The sequence below is a fragment of the Gekko japonicus genome, unplaced genomic scaffold (assembly GCF_001447785.1).
Source record: "Gekko japonicus isolate JY-2015 unplaced genomic scaffold, Gekko_japonicus_V1.1 scaffold4519, whole genome shotgun sequence".
NCBI lineage: Eukaryota > Metazoa > Chordata > Lepidosauria > Squamata > Gekkonidae > Gekko > Gekko japonicus.
This window is the reverse complement of record NW_015174987.1, coordinates 64,497-80,229: the sequence shown is the minus strand read 5'-3', so window position 1 is coordinate 80,229 and position 15,733 is coordinate 64,497. Positions and strand designations below refer to the sequence as shown.

Below are 15,733 nucleotides of genomic sequence, written 5' to 3'. Positions count from 1 at the left end.
CAGTATCCAAACCCCTTCCCTTGAAACACCAGTACTTGTCTTGAGTTTTTAACTGACTGTTAAGTTCTCTAAAGGCAGTTTCTATTCACACCAGATCAGGGATATCTTCACTCTTCAGAGCTAACTCCCTGTTTGACTGGGTAGGGATTTCACTCTCTAGAAGATCTATCCCAAGGGTGTCAAACATACAGCCTGCAGGCCAGAACTGGCCTGCCCAGGGCTTTAATCCAGCCTGCAGCTCTCTTCCCTCCCCCCTCCCTGCCCCTGCCCCTGCCTGTCCTTGCCCTTCAGAGCTGCCTCTGAGTGCAGAGAACAGAGGGTGTGGCTGCCAAAGTGCCCTCATCTTTGCTGGCTTCTCCTATGCCCACATGGGTCCGGTAGAGTTGTTTATTTGATAAAGCTTACTGGCTGAGGGGGAGGGGGCTTGATTGCAAATGTTGTGCTTCCTGGTGGAGGCTTTTCTCTTGCATCTATTGAGCTAAGGAGACACATGGGTCTGCTAGAGTTATTTGCTGAAGTTTGCTGGCTGAAGCATGGTTGCAAATGTTGTGCTTCCTGGTGGAGGCTTTTCTCTTGTGTTCATTGAGCTAAGGAGCCAGGTGGGTCTATCCCTGGCACCTCCAGTTAAAAAGGCCAGGCTGTGGCTTATTATGAGAAAGACATCAACCTGAGACCCTGTAGTGCCACTGCCACTCTGAGTAGACCTGGGAGGGGAGCTTGCAAGGCCCAGCCATTTCATGTTTTCCCCTGGGTCCTAAGCTCAAAGTATTGACCATGAGAGCAGGTTGGGGAAAGGGTTTTCTCCCTACTCCAGGCAGTACAGGAACATCAGCCCAGTGCTGCACTGCATCTTTAATTGTGTTCATCTGTGTCCTTTTATCTCCACTACTCGGTATTACATTTTATGACAAACATGACCCAGCCCAACAAAGTCCCATTTATGTAAGATCCAGCCCTTATAACAAATGTTATAACCCCTGATTTATCCCCTTTCCTTGGCCCGAATGGTAGACTTTGCCTACTTCCCAAACCTCCTTGCCAACTTTCCCTCAGTTCTCCTGTATGTTTTAAACTACTCTTGGTTAAGGCTGAAATCTGAAACTGTCAGTACTTGACTCTTTTCAGCTAAGGCTGAAATCAGACTCAGTTTCCTCAGTATCCAGTTCAGAAGTCTTTTTCTGCTCAGCTAATGCTAACCAATCAGATCTCTTGGAAAACAGATAAACCATCTGTTTACACAGCACTTCTAAGCTTTTAAAAGTGGAGTCTGTCATATCTACCTATAAGGAAGGTGTTCTTTATAAAACATTTTACTTAAGTTACCTGTCTTTATGTACTATTTCTGATTCCAGGCAAAAACAATACGTAATACTATAGCTCCATGTTGATACTTTGAAATAACTTATATTAGATTTTGTCACCCTTGCTTCACATTTTTACCTAATGCTGTGAAAAGTCAATTGCATCAGGTGTCAAAGATTAACCTCACTGTAAAGCTTTACTAATACTGAGTTTAATAGTGGCAGATTTAGTTGAACACCAATTAAGATGATCAAATACAGGATAAATTTCACTGAGCCACACAGATGAGTTTGTCATTTCTATTATTTTGCCAAGTTGAGTCTCTTTGAAAGAGAGATGAGTAACAGAAACCTGCAAAAAACATGAATTTTAAAGCAATTCATCCAGAACGCTCAGATGCCGCCACTTTCTGTGCTAATAGAAGTATTACAGCCTTTCTTATCTGGAAACTTTTCAGATTACTAGCATCTAGGCAATTTAGGGATAATATTATGCGATTTATTCTGTAAATGATTTTTAATTAAGAAAATCCTCTACAGAGACCAATATTAAATACTTTTAACTTTATTCGTTGTGATCATAGACCAGCCAAGATTGATACACAGTTATCAGCACTTTTTTTTTTGCAGTCAAGTCAGAGACCATTTGCAGTGACCCTGTATGGTTTTCAAGGCAAGAAATGTCCAGAGGTGGTTTGCTATTGTCTGCCACTGTGTTTTGACCCTGGACTTTCTTGGTGGTCTCCCATCCAAATTTTAACCAGGACCAACCCTGCTTAACTTCCCAGATCTGACTAGATTGGCCTAGCCTGGGCTATCCAGGTGAAGGTATCAGCCTATCTACATACAATACAATTTCAAAGCCATATAACAGGCTGTTTTCAATTGTACAGATGTAATTAATTACAGAATTAAGCAGCTGCTTCCTTGCAAAAAGATTGCCTTGTTAAAACAAAGACTCAGCATGGGTTCTGTAAGGGAAGATCTTGTCTCACTAACCTGTTAATGTTCTTTGAGGGGGAGAACAAACATGTGGACAAGGGGATCCAATAGATATTGTTTACCTTGACTTCCAGAAAGCTTTTGATAAAGTTCCTCATCAAAGGCTCCTAAGTAAGCTCAAAAATCATGGGATAAAAGGACAAGTCCTTTTATGGATCAAAAACTGGCTAATTAATAGAAAACAGAGAGTGAGTATAAATGGGCAGTTCTCCCAGTGGAGGGGTGTAAGCAGTGGGGTACCACAGGGATCAGTACTTGGTCCACTGCTTTTTAACTTGTTCATTAATGATTTGGAGTTGGGAGTAAGCAGTGAAGTGGCTAAATTTGCGGATGATACGAAGTTGTTCAGGGTGGTGAAAACCAGTGAGGATTGTGAGGCACTCCAAAGGGATCTGTCAAAGTTGGGCGAGTGGGCGTCAACATGGCAAATGGGGTTCAATGTGGCCAAGTGCAAGGTGATGCACATTGGAGCCAAAAATCCTAACTATAAATACACGTTGATGGGGTCTGAACTGGCAGAGACTGATCAAGAGAGAGATCTTGGAGTTGTAGTGGATAACTCACTGAAAATGTCGAGACAGTGTGTGACTGCAATAAAGAAGGCCAATGCTATGCTGGGGATTATTAGGAAGGGTATTGTAAACAGATCAGCCAATATCATAATGCCGCTATATAAATCAATGGTGCGACCTCATCTGGAATACTGTGTGCAATTCTGGTCACCACACCTTAAAAAGGATATTATAGCTTTGGAAAAAGTGCAGAAAAGGGCAACTCGAATGATAAAAGGGTTGGAACACTTTCCCTATGAGGAACGGTTAAGGCGCTTAGGGCTCTTTAGCTTGGAGAAACGATGACTGAGGGGTGACATGATTGAGGTTTATAAGATTATGCATGGGATAGAGCAGGTAGAGAAAGAGGTACTTTTCTCCCTTTCTCACAATACAAGAACTCGTGGGCACTCCATGAAATTGCTGAGCGGTCGGGTTAGAACGGATAAAAGGAAGTACTTCTTCACCCAAAGAGTGATTAACACTTGGAATTCACTGCCACAGGAAGTGGTGGCGGCTACAAGGATGGATGGCTTCAAAAGGGAATTAGATAAGCATATGGAGCAGAGGTCCATCAGTGGCTATTAGCCACAAGGTATAGATAGGGACTCTGTGGCAAGTGATGTTCTGTCATCTTGGTGCTTGGGGGGCTCAACAGTGGGAGGGCTTCTAATGTCCTGGCCCCACTGGTGGACCTTCTGATGGCACCTGGTATTTCTGGCCACTGTGTGATACAGAGTGTTGGACTGGATGAGCCTTTGGCCTGATCCAATATTGGCATCTCTTATGTTCTTATGAGGGAAATCTAAGCATCAAACTAGGAATTGTACATAATGCTGAGTATTTTGAATTTGTGATGTGTATCTCATTAAGCAATGAACAGTTGTGGGAAGTCTTTTGGAATGCAAGATTCTATTAAACAAAATAATTAATTGCAGGGTTAATGAGTAATTCCCTGTTCAAAAATGTCAAACTAATCTTTTAAACATTATTTCACTTTGTGCCCTTCTAAACATTGGAGACAGCTGTACAGACGGGTAGTGGAAGGAGGTGGAAGTGGTGAGAACGAATAATCATATGATACTCTGGTTTCTCTTCAGAGTGTATAATTGTGTGAGGAATATAATCATGAAAACTGACACATCAGGTTTATTCAGATGCACTCTAGCAGCCTGTTGAGTAATTGGCTTGGCTAGTGACTGTTAAAGTAAGCATTTGAGCATAACTAGTTATGTTGTGTTTCTGAAATTGTGCACATTTAGCTTATAGATTTATTTTTAAATAATTATATTAAAGGAAATAACCAAATAATCCTTAAACTTTGAAATCCATGAAGACATTTTGGAGTTTTAAAAAATACTTTTTCTGCCAAGGGCTAAGATTTTTAAAACATTTCTATTGCACATTTGCCATCCATAGGATTTCTATTCTCTTATACTTTCTCAAGGACTTGCCTGGCCCAACACATCCAACACATTACCTGATTCAAAGAAGGCTCATTTTGAAAGCATATCAGAGTACTAAGGAAATTGATATTTGGTGGTTTGTTCCGATGAGTATATGGTGACTTCTAGACCCCAATTTAACTCCTGTGATTTCTTTCTATGCATTGGTAGCTAAGAAAATTTAGGCCAATACTGTGTCTGACCAGGCAGTGAACTGCCCATACTAGTTGTAGGTTAATTTGTTTTATGGGAAGGATACTCAAACTTTATTGTAATTTTATTAGATGTTTATGTTCGTGTGTCTGCTTGGTTCTTGCATTTTAAATTCTATATGGTCTTTGTATTCTTTTCTTTTATGTTTTTTCTTATATTAAAATTACAACAGCCTTTGGCTATCAGCAATAAATAAACCTGGTAAAGTAACATAAATGGTGGTTTATCCCAAGACCAGGAAAAACAGAATGTGTCTGTTTGTGTCTCAATAACAATCTTGCCAACTGTGAACTGAATGTCTACTTTAATGGCACGCAACTCACACACAATGATATATCTAAGTTACTTGGTATTACCCTGGACAGGACCTTGAACTATAAACACCATCTTACCAATGTAGCAGCAAAAATACGCAAGCAAAGCCTGCTGGGTGACCTTGGGCTAGTCACAGTTCTCTCAGAACTTTCTCAGCCCCACCTACTTCACAAGGTGCCTGTTGTCAGAATGGAATGCCGTTGTAAGCCACTTTGAGATTCCTTAAGGTAGAGAAAAGTGGGGTATAAAACATTCTCTTATCTTCTTCTTGACTTAAACTAACTTAGGAGGGGGTAACTCTGCTCTGGAATGTACTGTAAATGTCCTGCTTACCTCTTCTTTTTATTTTTTGAAACCCACTTGTTCTGTAATCCATTTTATCCAATGAAGTTTTAGGTAAGGATCTGAACAGCTACCATGTTCTGCCCTACAAAGTTTTGGCAGAAAGTAATGATTTTTTTTGTTTAAACATTTATATCCCATATTTCCCCATGGCTCAAGGCATTTTACAATACATAATTACAACTTCATATAACAATAAACCCCCACAACTTAAAAAACCCTAGAAAGCCTACCAACATATATTAACATTTCTGCGACTGACACGACATTATTTCTAAACCTCCTCACAGCCATTTTGCCACAGTCTCCTGCTTCCTTAGCTTTAAAGGACTGTAGTGTATTCAAAGCTGCCTTGAATGCATGATATGTTGTGAAACATATGTAATGTTAAGCTTCGTAAACAGTGACTGCTATGCAGAAGAAGACAATGTCAGACCCCCTTTGCTCATCTCTTGCCTTGAAAACCCCATGAGGTGGCCCTTAGTTATAGTATATCTCAGAAATAACGTTATAAATGGTGCATGATCGCTCTTTCACAGTCTGCAAACAGATTGTGAGTGGTGCCTTCTGTAGTGTATTCAAAGCTGCCTTGCATATGTTGTGAAACATCTAATTGAAATGCTATGTAAAGCTTCGTCCTGGGCTAGGATCCAAATCCATCCAATCGTGTTACTAGCCCAGGAAGCACCTAACCAATCACCTTCTAGCAAGCTCCCTGAGCGGGAACATCCGTGATTGGTCCTTATGTGAACAGCCTTATTGGTTGGTATTTGTACAGTGGGTGTGGCTACATTAGCCGGGAATGTTTAAAAGCAGGACAGCTGCAATGTAAAGGCTGTTCTGGCTATCAGATGTTGATCCGTGTTGGAGTTGTGTTCGAGTTGAAGAATAAAGTTGTGTTCTTGCTGAATCACTCTCCGACTGCTTTGTTAAGCGAGCGACCTAACAAGGACATTACTTGCACTCTGTATTAAGCCACAGTGTTGTGAGCTGATATATATTACGTTAAAATACGACAGCTTTGTTAAGCGAGCGACTTAACAAGGACATTACTTGCACTCTGTATTAAGCCACAGTGTTGTGAGCTGATATATATTACGTTAAAATACTTTAAAAAGAACTCTTTCAGCAGTGCATCATGTGGTGTAATTCAGTCCTTAAGAACTACTCACTATCTGTTAATCTGCAATGTAGAAGTAATAATTTTGGTCTATTTTATTGGAGTGTTACTAAATGAATGTATATGAAATATTCACAAGTGCCAGGAGCTCCTAGGATTCCATGATGGCACAGAAGCCACCACAGGTTTCTGTTTCCTCTGCTGTTGTAGTTGATTCTTTATTTATTTATTTGTATTTCGATTTCTAGGCCGCCCTCCCCGTGAGCGGGCTCAGAGCGGCTAACATCCAGGCACGCATGCCAAACACATAAAAACAAGATAAAACACATAAATTACAAAGTTACAAATAAAGTGCTTCAAGATGGTTGCAGGTGGTAATCTTCAGTTTAAAGATGGTATCCAAAGGATATTCAGTCAGATCCCAGCTCAGTGGTATTCGCACGCCGTTGTGCTGCAGTTCAATCTTCACAGGGTCATTCCCATACCCCGCTGTTTCCAACTCGGTGGCGGTGGTGGCAGCTCCTACTCGAAAGCCTGGTGGAAGAGCTCTGTCTTGCAGGCCCTGCGGAACTGTACAAGGTACTCAGCTTACTGATAAGCGCACCCATAACAGCCTTCATAACAGCTTACATATAACTGTACAAGGTACTCAGCTTACTGATAGGAGCACCCATAATAGCCTAATAGAGTATCTGTTCTGCATTGACTCTTCCCTACCACTTGGGGTGCTGTGGGCCCAGCCCTAGCTTCTTCAGAAAGTAAAAGTGAATCTTAGAGCAGAGACAGCTATACTAGGTCTGTTGGACCGATTCAGGGAACTGATGAAAATATACAGTCCTGTCCTATGGTCCATCTAGAATCCTAGCCCCATGCCTGTCTACCAAGAACTAAGCTTGGCTACAGGAGGAATGTAGCTGCCTACCTAAAGATTAACATATGTGGTTCCATTTTGTGAATGGTATTAAATGTATTGTGGAGTGTTTATCTGCATTAGCAATGTGTTCTTCCTGTTGTATAATATAACAAGTAAGGAAAAATGTTTTTGTTTTACTTTAATGATTTTTGTAGTTTATACATATCTGCCACTTCTTGACAAAAAGCGGGTATCAAAAAACTATGTGTCAGATTAGCACCAGAGACTCTATGACTTTTCAGTAACTATTTATTGCAAACACAGACACAGAATAGCCTTTTCTCCTTGGTTCCTTTCCTGTGTATTTTCTGCTTCCCCCTACATTTCCTGTTAGGACTTCTGGCTCCTCCCCACTTCCTTGGGTGTAATAGAAGTTCATATTTTACTATACTAAGGGTAGCTGCTCAGGGTACTGTACTTTGCCTAGGATTGGTCTGTAAACGTCCCAAAATTTGTGGATCTTTTCACTGACTTTGGGAAATACCAGTGTCATAAATGTTAAATAATATATTTTATTGAAATATGGTGGCAAGAGAGAAGGGAGAAAGAATAAAAGAGTAGGTATGCAGCTAAATGTGGACACAAGTATGAGATATGTTTGCTTTGTACATGCACAGAGGGTGGAGTGGTGGTGTAGGGGGATTCCATTATTATGCTTTGTCATAGGACTCCAAATCCTTTAATAACCAAACACCATTATGTGCTTGGCAATATATTTCATGCATAATAATGCCCCACTGTTCTCTGAAACTTTTTCTTTTAATCTGACAAAGGGAGTTTTGAGTCCTGAAAGCTTAATCTGTGGAAATCTTGTTGGTTTTTAAGGTGCAACTGGACTTGAATGTTGCTCTTTTACTGAAAACCAACACAGCTACCCACCTGGAACTATCTTTCTCTTTTTAATGGCACACAACAGAAACCATCTGAGAAACAAGTAATAGAAATTATTCAGAAGCCTGCTACCACGGTGTTGTCAACTATACAAAACTTTGTTTTCCAGGCTGTCCTCCCCTTGGTCTTGAAACATTAAAGATTAGTGACTTCCAGCTCCATGCCTCTACAGTAAAACGATATGGCCTCGGGGCCCACAGAGCACGGCTAAATATTCAGGTAACATCACTGTTCTTTCAAAGTGGAATAGGATATTGGGTTTTGAATAGATTGTTCTGCAAGTTGTGTCAGGAGATGCTTATAGCTTTTTGACCACACTCAGTGCTTTTTTAATTTAACAAATGGGACCTTTTTATATTAGAATGGTGTTTAATTTAATTTAATTTAATTTATTTGGCTGTGCCAACACTATTGTTATCCAAAAGTCAAATATCCATGGATTCCTTAAAATGAGGGAAGTGATGCACAGTGGAGTGAGAAAGAGCTGGTGAATGGTGGATTTTTTTATTGATTGAAAAATAGGAATTGTCTACACTGTGGATAGGCATAGTGATTTCAGTATTTCATTAAGCAATTGTCAGATGAAAAGGATGTTTTTGCACATTCCAGGTCTTATTAATTCCACAATATAATCTATTTATATATTTAGATTTATCGCCTGCCTTTCTCACTGACAATTGAGGCTGACTACATGGCACTCTGTAGAAGCAGTGTGTGTGTATTGTTCCCTTTTGTTATGGGATAAAAAATGATAAGAGGTAGATCATTCTGGGGAAACTGAGTGTGCTTCTGTTGAAAAATGAGGTATCTCTACATTATGTAATCTCCTTAAAGTTAATGAGCATTTTAGGTAACTTGCACATGCTGCAATAACCCCATGGATGGGATTAATCCAAAAGAAGCAGCTTCAAATAAAAGTCTGCTGTATATATCAAATCTGGAACTTGATCTCCATAATGTTTATTCCGTTCTCATGAAGGAGCTCATAGTGGCTTGGGAAGCACCAAGAAGCAGCAAATAGCCTGTTGGGGAAGGGGCAACAGTGTCAAATCAAATCCAACGCCTTTTATTGGCATATAAATAAAGATGCAGTAATCTAAAAGCAACAGTGTATGATCAGTAGCGTCATGATTGCAGGGACTGGGGAACCACCATAAGTGGCAAGAAATTTGTGTGGCAACAACTCCTTTATGTCTGAGTCTCTGAGAAGCCCCAGACTGATGTAGTCCAATGCAAAGGCCATCCTTTCTTGTTTTGTTTTATTTGTAATTTTGTCCACCAGTCCAGCCAACCTAAAATAAATTGTCTATTTGTTCACAGTTATACTTGCATAAGTGGCCTCCTGCAAATAATACCCTCCTAAAATTCTCCAAGTGGTTCCCTATAAATTATTTTGAGACAGTACAGGAGATAGCCTGGTAATAAAGTGTCCCGTCCATAAATTTAAACGGGCTTCTTTTCTTCCCTCAAAATGATCGCATAGAAAACAATAAAACTCTCCAATAAATAATAAATACAAATATCAATCTTCTTGGTTTTGATAGGGCACACTATAGTAATTATTTCTGGCATCTTGGTTTGTTCTTCTATTACACAAACAATATTTCTTGGAATCAGTACACAACAAAATCCTGGGTCTGAAAACAATGCCACACATATGCCCTCCATAATAATAACCAGTGTCCTGGTTTTCTAGATTCTTTCTTCCATTTCTGTACTTCAGTTGATTTGGACTACCATAGCCTCTTCCATTTTTTTTCATGAACCTTAAGCTTCTCCTTTAATCAGTTTTCAGTTTAAATACACTTTTGATTCCAATCTCTCAGGAACACATGTCAATAACTGACACTTGAGTTCCTAAACTCAGTGCAGAATTTAATCATTTGAGTTTATCTGTCTGCCTGTTCCTGTTCAAACCGTACCTGTTTTTCTAATACAACTTTATCTGTAATAGACATGCCTGGTAAAGCTGGAGTTGCACTCTTTCAGTGCGGCAGGCAGATAATCAGGGAGTAATCCCATCATTCAGATTAGCCATTCATATGGACCATCATGACTGACACTTTATGTCAATGTGCAGTTTTGCCATTCTTCAAAAGTTTCCCATAACATTGCTCTGGTCTGAAATCAATAGTGTTTAGCATTTTCAAATTACACAAGTTTCTTGAGTTGTTTGCTGTCATTTTTAATGACTAGGTTAAGGGGACAGATAGACTTCAGATCTTTGATTTCATCTATTGTAATTTTTTTAATGTGAAAAACAGCTGCAGTAGTCTGGCTTGCGGTTGTGATGGAGAGAGATGGTATTTTCTCCAAGTGCCACTATCCCTCCACCCCACCCCAGTTGCAATTTGTAATTAATGATATGAATAAATTGACAGTATAGCTAACCAGTACAGAGATGACAGTAAAATAAGGCAGAGTGCAGGAATATCAGGGATGACAAGAACATGAAAAAGGATCTAAAAAAACCCTGCAATGGTGTATTTGTGACAATAACATCAATTTGGCCAGTGTACACACAAAAACACACATATGCATGAGATAAGTATACAGAAAAAATGTGCACTCGCATAGAATTTGGAATTATTATTTTACACAGCTATATATCGGGTGGAAACAAATGGCCATGTCATCATGCATTGACATGTTTTCCCCAGCAACTCAAATAAAGACGCAGACCCAATATGGGTTTAGTTAGTTTATTTAAAATAGCTGTTCTACATCATATTGAAACATACTAAATATTTTAATGGGGCAGGTTGCATTAGGTAGCCTTCAGTATAGGCAGATGGTTGCCTTCAGTTTCGGCAGATCCACCCTGGCGCCAAACATGGCCAGCTTGTTTATCCTCACCTGTACATAATGTGCCGAAGGGTACCAAGCCCCATTCTTCTCCCCTGATGCACTGAAAGGCACTACCGGGATTGATAAAATGTTACTCAGCACCAAGGGCCACTCCTTCTCAATCCTATCCTGCTACAAGGCCAGTCATGGTCCCTTCCAGAAACACCCACCATCATGCCTGATGCCTCAGGCTAATAATCCCCACCTAACATGAGCGACCTGCTCTGTTCCTGTCAAGCTAGTTATGGCCTAAACAGTACAAAACCAGGTCTATTTAATCCAGTACCCCACTTCCTCCATCATCATGAAGAAAGCACAAAAGTGGTCCCCCCCCCAGTACCCAATCAGGAAGAATTCATAAAATTCCTGCCACAAATGAGAACCAGTGAATCCCAAAATATCTAAAGGGAAGGGGGGGGGGCAGGTCAGCAGCAAAGCGGAACAAGCCTGACCAAAAGGGGGAAGGTTTGCTTATATATTCTCCTCTTGCATGACCCCATTGGCTGGTTTACCTCAGCCATCCATTTATTCCTCTGTGCCTTATTTGAATCTGGGCTGGAGCAAACAGATCCACAGCTGTGAATGTCTCTTTCCTGTGTCATTTTCATAGCTTTTTGGATGACCATTCTTGTGCTTATTGAGTGCAGTACTGTACCCCTTATCAATTTTGTTTGATGGTGGGTTAACTAGGGATTGGTTCTTGCATCCTGTGTTTTATTCTGTCATTAATTTCTTCACTCTACATTAATCTGTAATTCTCAAACAGATAAGGGAGACTGCAGAGTCTTTACAAAGTATGTGGAGGAGCAGCAATTAATGAGGGACTGCCGGCTCTTTAGTCTCCCACGTTACATTTTGTTTCACCCTCTTTATATAAAGCTTAGAAGCAAATTTCTTGCTGAGATTTTGAAGGTCTCAGATCCTTCTACAGCAGAAGAGAAATTAATTTTTCTTCTGTTAGACTCTGATCAGTTTGTCTACAATAGAGTGGTGCATTTTGCTTTGGTGGCTAAGAAAATATCTACCTACCTCATACTGCTTCTTAACTTATCAGTTCTAAGCAGATTACTAAAATATAAAACAATATGTGGGCTAAAGCTGTTCTCGAAGGTTAAAGTTTTTTTATTTACCTATGTACATCTTGGTAGGTTTGTTTTATGAGTTTTAAATTCATTTTTATTTACTGTTTTAAATATAATGTCCCTTGGCCTCATACAATAATTGTTAGTCTCTATGGATTTGTAGATGCACCCCATGGGGGTTAGGGCGGTATATCAAGTCTAAAGTTAAATAAAAATAAAAAAATAAATATTTAATTTTTAACGCACTGTACCCATTCACACACACAATTGAACAACGCTTGTTATAGGATTCCAAGGCCTGACTCATTCTTGGCCTGATTGTGCAACCCCAGTTTCAGTGTGTGCTGAAATTATTCTACAACCACTCAGGGGTAGGGTAACTGTTGAGCATGTCCTGTACTTAAGGACCATCCTCTTCTACAGGTAAAGGTAAAGGTTCCCTTGCTTGAAAGCCAGTTGAATCCGACTCTAGGGTTGCGGTGCTCATCTCCGTTTCAAAGCCGAAGAGCCAGCGCTGTCCGAAGACGTTTCCATGGTCATGTGGCCGGCATGACTAAACGCCAAGGCGCACGGAACGCTGTTCCCTTCCCACCGAAGTGGTCCCTATTTATCTACTTGCAATTTCTTGCTTTCGAACTGCTAGGTTGGAAGGAGCTGGAACTAGAGATGGGAGCTCACTCCATCTTGCGGCACCCGGGTCTCGAACTGCTGAACTACTGACCTTCCACAGCCTGCAGTTCAGCATCTTAACCACTTGAGCCACCACAGCTCCATGTACCTGCATATTAATTTAGGTCACCAACAAAAATTCTACTCTATGTGCCTTTTTACCTTGAGAGGCTAGGGAGATAGCTGTCAGAGATGGGGCTTTTCAGTGGTGGTGCCACCTCTTGGAACTCTGTCTCCATAGCAGCAGCTTGACTAACTTTAGGGCCATGTGAAAACTTTTTCAATCAAAGTTTTGGGCTGATTTTTTCCTATTTTTTTCTCCTTCTGCAGATGCCTGGCCTTGAATTGATCGTTTTAACTATTGACTATTGATTGTGGAACTATTGGCTATTTGCGATTGTATATTTTAAGACAGTACGTGTTATAGTTGCTTTATTGCCAAATTTATCCCAGTAAGCAACCTCAGAAATATAGAGGCAAGAGAATAGAACTTGTTTAAATAAATAAAGTGTTCAAAATATTGTGTCCAAGTATTTGTACTTTAACACAACATGGAATTCATTCCATTTCTCTTATGACCTACTGGGTTACGGTAAAAAACCAAAAAAACAATTGCCTTGACTTACGCAGTTCTGTTCTCATTTCCCATTCTGTGTCGCCTCATTTATGTGAGCTGTTCCACCTTCTTTTCAGTCCTGAGGAAACTGCTTATCACTAACCTCTGAGGTTATACATGATAGCCAAATATAAATATGTGGAAGGGAGTAACTAGACTAAACTTCATGTTTATAAAATGTGTATCAGTTCAGATTTATAAGATGGCTGTGCCTTCTTTTCAGGCAGGTGTTAATGAGAATGATTTTTATGATGGTGCTTGGTGTGCAGGACGGAACGATCCGTACCAGTGGATTGAATTAGATGCTCGGAGGCTAACAAAGTTCACAGGCGTTATCACGCAGGGAAGAAATTCTCTCTGGCTGTAAGTATCTTCATTTATGACTTTCTAATTAGATTAAAGTTGTATGCTGTTAATACAGAGAACAGAAAAGGACCACAGGAAGGCGGCACTGAAATAGCTAAATACAACATGATTAAACGTTGCTTACACAATACCATAGAAATACACATCCTTTAAATCACTGACAATCAGTGCAACTTTCTGTCATATATAGGCGACTATCAAGCTGAGCTTTCAGTATTTTGAGATAGGAAGCACAGATATGTATGCTAATAGATGCTTTAAGCTGGGAACTAGAGCGCTTACAACGCCGTGCTAAGCAGAATTGCACTCCTCTAAGTCTGTTGAAGTCAGCTGGCTTAGAAGGGTTCAGCTTTTCTTAGGACAGCATTTACAGAGCTTTCCCACTGATTCCTCTTTTTCATTCACTTTGGACTGATGAATGGCACTATCTTTGGAGCTAATGCAGGCATTGAGTTGAATCCAGTTTGGTGTAGTGGTTAAGTGCACGGACTCTAATCTGGGAGAACCAGGTTTGATTCCCCACTCCTCCACTTGCAGCTGTTGGATGACCTTGGGCAAGCCATAATTCTGTCAGAGCTGTTCTTGAAAGAGCAGTTTTCGAAAGAGCTCTCTCAGCCTCACCTACCTCACAGGATGTCTGTTGTTGGGAGGGGAAGGGAAAGGAGACTGTAAGCCACTCTGAGACTCCGAGTGAAGGGTGGAGTATAAATCCAATATCTTCTTCTCTTTTTCATCCAACCAACTGCCAAAACAATATGCATGGATTTTTGCTGTGCCCTCCGTCCCTTACCAGTCCCTTTTGACCTCCATAGAGATGTTGCCTAGAGTTGTGAGACTGTGGATAAAAACCATGCAGATTGGGGGAAGGTGCTGTGGTGATGAGTGAGAATTGAGCAAAATTGCCCCCTCCCCTCTTCTACTCATAATTTCACAGAAAAGGGAGGAGAAGGAGGAGTTTCACCTAGTTCCCCTCCTGTCAGCAACCTTCCACATGGGCCCCATGACTCCAGGCATCATCTTTTCATAGGTCAAAAGGGACTACTGAGGAGAGCAAGTTGAGTTATATTGACAGCCATCAGTGCTTTCAACTGGCAGTTGCTTGGCAGTACATTATCCTGGCAGTGTGTTTAGTTGTCACTGTGATCTTGGATTGCACAGAAACCTATGTGTGTGGTTAGCTATTGTAGGTGCAAACCTTTGACTCTGAAAATTGGAAGGTGAAAGATGAAAGCTTCTTTGTTACCTCTTTGCTAGGATTCCTTTCATATTAACATGTTCCCATTGTTTTCCAAATTCATGTCTGAGAGAGACTACATCAGAAAAAAAAATCTCTTTACATATCAGTGTTTCACCACTGAATGGAGCAACCAGCTGTAACGGACGTGAATTAAACATTAGTTTCATTACTCTGTCTTTTCCCTCTCTGGTGCTTTTTCATTCTCTCACTTGCTGCCTCTGCTGTCATAAGGGGACTGAGAGGAAAGAAGGCTGCAGTCCTTCTATTACAGTCACACAACTGTTATCAGCTTCTGATGGGAGGAGTCAGCAGCATGTCAGAGAGTAAACATAGGAGTAGGGGCCTGACTGACTGCATGAATTAGAATTCAATTGGCTGGAAAACCTATCTGTCAGGTTAGTGGCAAATGAGGTTTGCCATACAACTGAAGAGCATATGTGAGTCCACTTTTTTGTATTGTGTCTGTCTTCCCCCTTAGTTATTGTAGGCTCTTCTGTATTGTCACCTACACTTTCAGTGCATGTTTGACCATCATTTTCCCTTCCTGCCCTTTTTCTTTGACCTTTCACCTTCCTTGTCTCTCTGAATTGGATTCATTTATTTGCTGTATTTTTAGTCCACTTTTCTCAGTGAGACTCAGGGCAGATTATACCATGTGGATTGATGAGGTCAATGTAGGGTTGCCAAATAATTCTTTGCCGGGAGCGGGGGGCTCCCGGCCGGCGTCAAGTGAATGCGCGCGTCACCCGGAAGTGACGTAGGCACGCTGGGCACGCTGGGGGCGGGGCCACGGCCATACAAGGGAAAACCATAGAGTTTCCCC

At 40.7% G+C, this 15,733-nt stretch overlaps 1 protein-coding gene across 1 annotated transcript in view; it reads left to right on the top strand.

Moving 5' to 3' along the window:
* The window catches only part of LOC107122141 (inactive carboxypeptidase-like protein X2), a gene marked incomplete at its 3' end in the record, with an annotated part of 80,668 nt that overhangs the window by 1,362 nt on the left and 63,573 nt on the right, over positions 1 to 15,733 (top strand). The window contains exons 2-4 of the mRNA XM_015425172.1: positions 1,353 to 1,365; positions 8,203 to 8,312; positions 13,531 to 13,670. Of these exons, the coding sequence (XP_015280658.1) occupies positions 1,353 to 1,365; positions 8,203 to 8,312; positions 13,531 to 13,670 (263 nt within the window). The remainder of the gene's footprint in view (positions 1 to 1,352; positions 1,366 to 8,202; positions 8,313 to 13,530; positions 13,671 to 15,733) is intronic.